This window comes from Otolemur garnettii, unplaced genomic scaffold (genome assembly GCF_000181295.1).
Source record: "Otolemur garnettii isolate 467f Iridium unplaced genomic scaffold, OtoGar3 scaffold00003, whole genome shotgun sequence".
In the NCBI taxonomy this organism is placed as follows: Eukaryota; Metazoa; Chordata; class Mammalia; order Primates; family Galagidae; genus Otolemur; species Otolemur garnettii.
This window is the reverse complement of record NW_003852398.1, coordinates 26,836,210-26,844,674: the sequence shown is the minus strand read 5'-3', so window position 1 is coordinate 26,844,674 and position 8,465 is coordinate 26,836,210. Positions and strand designations below refer to the sequence as shown.

Genomic DNA, 8,465 nt, shown 5'->3' with positions numbered 1-8,465 from the left:
TTAAACCATAGTCTCAATAATTTTAGAGACTGTGACAGTAAAGATTTGTTCTTGCTCATGGTAGATGTTCACCATAGCTTAGCTTGGACCTCTGTTACCTGACTCCTCAATCAGGGATCCAAACTGATGCATTCTGCACACCATCTGGGGTATCGCTCATTGCTGGGTTGCAGGAAAGGCAATATGGCAGATCACACACTCACTATGGCTTCCAGTTGGAAGAAACACGCACAATTTCCATTTGCATTTCATTGCCAAGCAAGTCACCATGTGCAATCCTCCATGTGCCTAGAAGAAAAGATTCAATTTTAGTGAGGAGGCATAACAACTACCACATTGGTTAAAGAACCCTGAAATAGGTGATCTCTAAATTCTTTTGAAATTCAAGGCTGCTTTGAGCTCAGATTTAATTTATAATTTATTTATTCATAGTTTAGCCAGGACATCTATATCTTTAAATGATAGGTACCAATTCCCCTTCAATCAGGTGGCTATCTCTGTAACCAGAACAAGAGTGAACTTTCCCCCAGTAAGTACTAGTAGAAGTTTTTAGACTATTACTTTAACTTTGAATGAGAATTGAGGAAATGAGTAATTTTCTGCCCAGTTTCTCTAGGGGCTTATGTGTAAGAGAGAAGAGCAAGTTCCCCATGAGCAAAGTTGTATCAACAGCTTGCACATAATGTAGTTGGACCAGACAGTGGTTAATATCCCTCCCAACCCTGAGATTTTGTGTTCTAGGTGGGTGACTACTACTTTATATTATTAAATATCAAGTGACCCGATTTTAGAATGGCCAAGTCAGGCAGGTCTCAGGGAAAGGATATCTAGAAATGGAGACATGGAGATGGTCTTAGCTACCGTGTTTCCCCGAAAATAAGACACTATCTTATATTTATTTTTTCTCAAGAAGACACACTAGGGCTTATTTTCAGGGGCTCTCCACACCAAAATGCATGGCTAAGTCATATTATCAGGGTAGGGCTTATATTTAACAAATGCATAGAAATCCTGCTAGGGCTTATTTTTTGGGTAGGTCTTATTTTCGGGGAAACATGGTAGAGAATGTCAGGCCAGATAGGCTGGCAGAGCTCTCAGGCATCATCAAATGCTGACAACTGAACGGCAGCTCCCAGCAACTCCAGCCTCTTCATAAGCTCTACCAGGCCCATTTTTCTTAACTATAAACGTGACATTTTCTCCCTCTTATGGAAAGTGCTGTTGAAAGGCAGCTGCAGGATGAGTCCCCATGTCAGCCTCCTCCAGCTAGATTAGCTCCCTTCGTGCCTCCTTTATAGAAAGTCTGTGTTGCTACTGACCGTCACTGGATAGTGTGAAAGCTGAAGCCCAGAGAGGGGCTGTCACTTGCTTAACTCAGACCTGTCAGAGGCAGGGGCAGCCATCCCTTTCTTTGAGACCTATGACTATAAGATTCAAATGCCCTTTGACAAGTTTGGGGCCTCATTTTGATCAAAAGATCACCCAAGAAATGGTATTTCTGGATTGTTGACGTTGAAATATTCTACGTCATCTTTTATTTTTCTTTATTCAGAAAATAGAATTTGGCCTCTATTATTGTGAGGAAAGGTTATGCTCATTCAAAATCGCCTGCCTGGGGCAGCACCGTGACTCAGTGAGTAGGGCGCCGGCCCCATATACCGAGGGTGGCGGGTTTGAACCTGGCCCTGGCCAAACTGCAACAACAACGACAAAAAAAAAAAAAAAAAAAGCCAGGCATTGTGGCAGGCGCCTATAGTCCTAGCTACTTGGGAGGCTAAGGCAAGAGAATCACCTAAGCCCAACAGCCGAAAGCTGCTGTGAGCTGTGACACCACAGTACTCTACCAAGGGTGACAAAGTGAGACTCTGTCTAAAAAAAAATAAAATCCCCTGCCTAGCCAGGCACAGTGGCTCACACCTATAATCCTAGCAGTTTGGAAGGCTGAGGAGGGAGAATTGCTTGAAGCCAAGAGTTCAAGGCCAGCCTGAACAACATTGTAAGACCCCATCTCTACAAAAATGAAAAAAGTTAGTTGGCTATAGTATTAGACACCTGTAGTCCCAGCTACTCAGCAGGCTGAGGTGGGAGGACCTACCACTTAAGCCCACGAGTTCGGATCTACAGTGAGCTATCATTGCACCACTGTGCTTTAATCTGGACAGAAGAGTGAGACCGTCTCTAAAAAAAACAAAGCAACAAAACTTCTGCCAGCTTAAGGAGATTTATGGACTCACATCTTAACGCCACTCACTTAGGGTTCACTCAGCCTGATGATGACTTTGCTAATCGTTTCTACCCTTTCTGCTTCTTTTTTTTTTTTCAGATCTGATTAAATGTATTATGGCAGACTTTTTAAAGAATCAGAGTTTTCAGGATAGCGACCTTTTCGTTCTTTTGCAGTTCCCTATCAGCAGAATCCTTACAATCCCCGGGGCAGCTCCAACGTGATCCAGTGCTACCGATGTGGAGACACCTGCAAAGGGGAAGTGGTGCGTGTGCACAACAACCACTTCCACATCCAGTGCTTCACCTGTCAAGGTAGGAAGCCCCGTTTCTCCACTCTCTTCTCAGACTCCAAACCGTGCTCTCCCTCACTGCCAGGACACTCACGAGCAGGAAGAACAAACACAGGCCATTTAGGCCTACAAAGGCCCAAAGCCTCTTAGGAGATTCTCTGTTGTGTGTAGTAAAGAGGGAGCTTAGAGCAAGACTGTTGTTGGGATGTGAGGGAAGCGAAGGAGCCTGGTAACCCCACAGGTAGGTGCGGACCCAGAAGAAGTGAGGCCGTCCTACAAGTTTAACTTCAACATCTGAAAAGACTCCTGGCTTGGGCCTATAAATTAATTTGAGAGTGAATGAAAGTGCAAGCTACTTTGACAAAAATGGCTTGCCCACTTTGTCAAGCAATTAACAAGGAAGAAAGAAGAGACATTTTGACTTTAGTAAAGTTTATAATTTGGAAACAGATAGGTTTTTGGGTTTCCTCTCACTGTTATAGCACCCATAGCTAATTTATAGAATCCTAGACTCAGTGGAGATAAGATTTCCTAAAGAAGAAGGCTCACTCACAGCAGAAAGGAAGGAGCATTCAGCTGGGCCCAGGGCAGCACTCCTTTCCACAGTGTCCCCAACAAATACCTCTCCAGCCTCCACCTCTTAACCCCTTTTTCCAGACTTCCCTGTTCCACAAGCAGCCATTCTGATGCTGGATTGCCTTGTGGGTTTAGAAAATGTGTGACCCCAAATCTATAATTCCCTGTTGCTCTTACATTTGTCCTCAACAAGTCTGAAGAATGCTTTGTGTTTGCTTTCCTCTGAGACTGCCCTTCAGATACTACTGATAGCCAGGTCTTCCCCGTGTCAAACTGTATGTCAGCCTCTTAAATTGGGCCTCATATGAAATGACTCCAACTGTGTCATCATCTGGAGTCTTCCCCTTTGATCCATTCTAGTGTGTCACTATCATCCTTAAAGCCCAGAACAGAGCTCCGTTCTCAAGGTCTGGCAAATACAGAAGCACTACCTTCCTGTTAAGGTAACTGATATTGAATTGACTTCCTGAGGAGCCACTTTACACCACTGACTTACATTGACTTTAAGGTCAATTGAAACCCCCAGACTTTTTTATATAGGTAACTGCCTCAGTCTCATGCATCTGAGATTGACTTCCCCAGCCACCAAGAAACTCCTGGACTTCGTTCTTCATGATCTAACTAGACTGCATTGAACAAAAAAATTACTTATTCATATGCCCTAATTTGTTTATAGAAGCATATAAGGGATATATTTTAATTTATGTGATTTAAATTTTATATTGAGATTGGGTAAACCCCTCCGATACAAGTTGAACTGTAAGAGTATCTGGTGAGTGACTGTTTTTAAAGTCTCGGAAATTCAGACAGGACAAAGGGTAAAGACAATAAAATTGTTACAAAGTAGTTTAGGGTATAACTTTGCAATTATATTCTAAGAGAGTATATCAGTTACCTTTTGCTTAAGCTAAAACTTAATAGCTTAACCCAATCTTTTATTTAGCTCATGATTCTCTGGGGATGGGGGAAGTGCTTCTAGTCTGAGCTGGCTCTGCTTAGATCTACTGGCCTCCTTACAATGATATGCAGTCAGCTGGTGCGTCTACTGGCAATGATTGGCAAGCTGCTAACCTGGGCCACTCCACATGGCTTCTCATCCTCCAGCAGGCTGGCTTGGGCTTGTTCATATGGTGGTGTCAGAGCTCCAAGTGCAAGGAGACAGTAAACTTCAATAAGTAAGATCTTTTCAAGCCACAGCTTGTGTCACACTAAATAGTGACCTGCTGTCACCCAGAACAAGTCAAATGGCCAATCCAGACTCAAGGTCAGGGAGAAGTAAACTTTGCCTTTTGTGAAGGGATCTGCAGCGTCAGATTTCAAGGGTGTAAATGCAGAGAAAAGAGTAATTTGGCCATTTTGACACAGAGAGTTTATAGAATCTCTTCCAATGGAAATTTTAAGGAAGGAAAATAAAGGCCATTATTTTTCTGAATATTTTCAATGTCAACTTGCTTAAAGATAAAACAAATGAAGGGATTTGTGTTTCCAGTAATAACCAGTATAGAGATTAGTTGCCCTAGATAGCCTTTCAATTAAAGAGTCTAAACTTTTTGTGAATTTCTTTCAAACTCTTTCAACATGGCCTACTGTGCTGACATGAAAGGAAGTAATCTGCAGAGGTCAAAAAGAAAAGAAAAGCAGAAATGCTGCTGTGACTACCAATGGCATATTTCATTCTGGTAACTGATGGAGACCTTGGAGACCTTGAGCATTTTACCCTGATGCCTAAATAGATCATGGAAATGGGAGGTAAAGCCAAGAGCCTGGCCAGAGTGGGAATCTAATAGGACACCTCTATATGAAATTGAGGCTTCACCCTGAAAACATTTTGCTCTCAGTATATGATGTATGAGAAATAAAATGGCTATGGAGAAGGAGTCAGCAAGGAAATTTTCCTGTCCCAACTCTGTCACTGGTTAGAGGGGAATAAAACTTACATGAAAATGTCTATCCATAATTCACCTTTTACATCATTCATAAACTACATTCATATTATGTATTTGATGTAAATTGTTTTTAAAATAAAGTCAAGTAGAAAATTTTAAATGGTCCTCCAGAAGCAAATAATAATACTCTTTGGAAGAACTCCACTTTACTCCAAACCTCAAAGAATTCCCACAGATGATGTTATTAGGAAAACGAGTAACTCGCACTCAAAACCACACAAATCATAACTGAGCGAGAGCCGGCAGAAACAATGAAAAATAGAATCAGAATCAAAACCTCGAAGACTTTTTATATTGAAATTCTCTGTCATTATATAACTATAAAATCAATGCATTTGAAAAATTAAGAGAAGCTAGAAAATCTGAGCAAAAGACAAACAACACATTATAAGAAGTAGCACAGAAGATTTGAAAAAGAAACAAAATTTTTAGAAAGAAAAATATATAGTCTTTGAAATTAAAACTCAATAAGTAAATGAAATAGCAGATTAGATGGTCCTGAAAAATTAATAAACTAGAAAATTTAACTAAAAACTGTTACATAGATATAGCTCAGAAACATAAGAATATAAAAATACAACATTGTGTTGCAGTTAGTGCTATGTTTATTAGGTAAGAAAAGGATACAAAAAACATCCGACTTAAAAGGGAAGAAGTCAAACTATCTCTATTGTCACATAACATGATCTTGTATAGCAAATTCTAGAGAGTGGACTAAAAAACTATCAGAACCAATAAACAAGTTAATCATGGTTTTAGGATACAAGATCAATATACCAAATCAATTGCATTTCTATACACTAGCAACAAACAACCTAAAAATAAAATTGAGAAAACAATTCCATTTACAAGAACATCAAAAAATACATAGGAATAAGTTTAACAAAAGATGTGCAAAACTTACACTATGAAAACTACAAAATATTAAAGAAGATCTAAATAAAAGAAAGGTCATCTTGTCTTCATGGAACAGAAGATTTACTGTTGTTACGATGGCAACTCATTAGACTGATCCACAGATTTAATGCCATCTTAGCTCAGGCTGCCATAACAAATACCATAGATGGGGTGGCTTAAACAAAATAAATGCATTTTCTCACAGTTCTGGGGACTGAGAAGTCCAAGACTGGGGAGCCAGCAAGGTTAGAGATTGGTGAGGACTCTCTTCCTGGCTTGGAGATGGCTGCCATCTTGCTGTTCCTTCACATGGCAGAGAGAGAGAGAGGAAGAAAGAGGAAAAGAGAGGAGAGAAGTTGGACTCTTTCTTCCCACCTACATAAAAATCAATTCATAATGGACCAGAGACCTAAATGTAGGAGCTGAAACTATATAATTCTTAGGAAAAAATATAAGAATAAATCTTTATGACCTTGAGTTGGGCAAAACTTTCTTAGAGGTTATGCCAAAAACCCAAGCAACAAAGGAAAAATATATACATTAGACATCATCATAATTTAAAACGTTTGTGCTTCAAGATACTCCACCAAGAATGTAAAAAAAAAAAAAAAACGTACAGAATGGAGAAAATATTGGCAAATAACTAATAAAACACTTGCCTTTAGGCTATATATAGAATTTGTACAACTTAATAATAAAAAATAACAATTTCAAAGTGGGCAAAGGATCTGAATAGACATTTCTCCAGAGAAGTTATACAAATTTCCAGTTAGCACATGAAAAATTGCTCAACATTGTTTGTCATCAAAGAAATGCAAATCAAACCACAATGAGATACCATGTCATATCCAGTAGAATAGTTATGATCAAAAAGACAGTTCATACACCTGATGTTGACATGGATGTGGTGACACTGGAACCCTGAGGCATTGCTAGTGGAAATGCAAAAAAGTACAGCAGCTTTGGAGAAGAGGGTGGCAGCTCATCAAAAGGTTAGACTTAGAGTTATCCTATAATTGAGCAATTCCAAGTTCCATTCCTAGCTATATACTCAGGAGAAATGAACGTACATGAATGTTTGTGGAAGGCCAGGTACGGTGGCTCACCTGTAATCCTAGCACTTTGGGAGTCCAAGGTGGATAGATTGCTTGAGCGCAAAGATCCAGCCTGAGCAAAACTGAGACCCTGTCTCTATGAAAAATGAAAAACTGAGGCAAGAGGATCGCTTGAGCCCAAGAGTTTGAGGTTACTGTGAGCTATGATGCTACAGCACTCTACCAAGGACGACAAAGGGCAACACTGTATCAAAAAAAAAGAAAATGAATGTTCATGGTAATATTATTCATAGCAGCCAAAAAGTGGGAAAACTCAATTACCCATCAATGAATGAATGAATAAATTAAATGTAGTATATCCTTACCATGGGATAATATAGGTCACCAAAGGCTACATATCATGTGATTCCATATATATGAAATGTTCAGAATAGACAAATATAGAGAGATAGACAGTAGATTAGTAGTTACCTAAAGCTAGGGAGTTTGGAGAAAAATAAGGAATGATTTCTAATGGATTTGTGGTGTGTTTTGGAGGTGATGAAAATAAGAATTAGATAGTGGCAATAATTGCATATAATCATATGTCAATATTATTCATGAACATGGATTAAAAAATCCCAGATAAAATATTAGCAAACCAAGTGCAGTTTCATAGTTATGTCATCTATGAAAAAGATAACATAACTGACTATGCTGAGTTCATTCCAGGAATGCAAAATTGGCTTAATATTAGAAAACTAGCTAATATATTTCATTATAAAGATAATAAAGAATAAAAAAATTGATTATTTTAATAGAGCAGAAAAGGTACTAGATGAAATTTAAAATTTAACACCTACTTATACCCATTTATTTTTAAAAGTAGGAGGAATTGCAGAAAGCTGTAATAACTGATAAATCATGTCTACTAAAAAACATAAAGCAGGGCATTGCCTGTGGCTCAAGGAGTAGGGTGCTGGCCCCATATGCTGAGGGTGGTGGGTTCAAACCCAGCCCCGGCCAAAAAACAACAACAAAAACATAAAGCGAACATTTTTAATGGTAAAATGTTGAAAGAATTTCCTTTAAGATCAGGAACAAGATAAGGATGCTCACTGCAACCATTTTCTGTCAAACATTGGCCTGGAGGCCCTAGCCAAGGCAGTAAGATATGAAATAAGAGTTATATGGTCCTGGAAAGGGAAAAATAAATTTGTAATTATTTTGAGATGATATAATTCTGTACATATAAAACCCTAAAAAAGTCTAAAAATAATTTAGTAAAATTAATAAGAAAATTAAGTTTATAATAATAAGGAAGAAAAAGAACCATTGGTCACTTTTATAATAGATAATGCAATTTCAGAATGATTATTCTGAAATAAGTAATACAGGTAAAGAATCAAACCTTTAGGCTCGGCACCTGTGGCTCAAGTGGCTAAGGTGCCAGCCACATACACCTAAGGTGGTAGGTTCAAATCCAGCCTGGGCCC

The 8,465-nt window shown here is 38.9% G+C and overlaps 1 protein-coding gene across 4 annotated transcripts in view; it reads left to right on the top strand.

The window, feature by feature from the left end:
* ABLIM3 (actin binding LIM protein family member 3) overlaps positions 1 to 8,465 on the top strand; it is a 109,969-nt gene that overhangs the window by 37,288 nt on the left and 64,216 nt on the right. For all 4 annotated transcript variants that reach the window (XM_023515552.1, XM_012808886.2, XM_012808896.2 and 1 more), the window contains one exon: positions 2,401 to 2,538. In XM_023515552.1, coding sequence (XP_023371320.1) covers positions 2,401 to 2,538 — 138 coding nt within the window. The remainder of the gene's footprint in view (positions 1 to 2,400; positions 2,539 to 8,465) is intronic.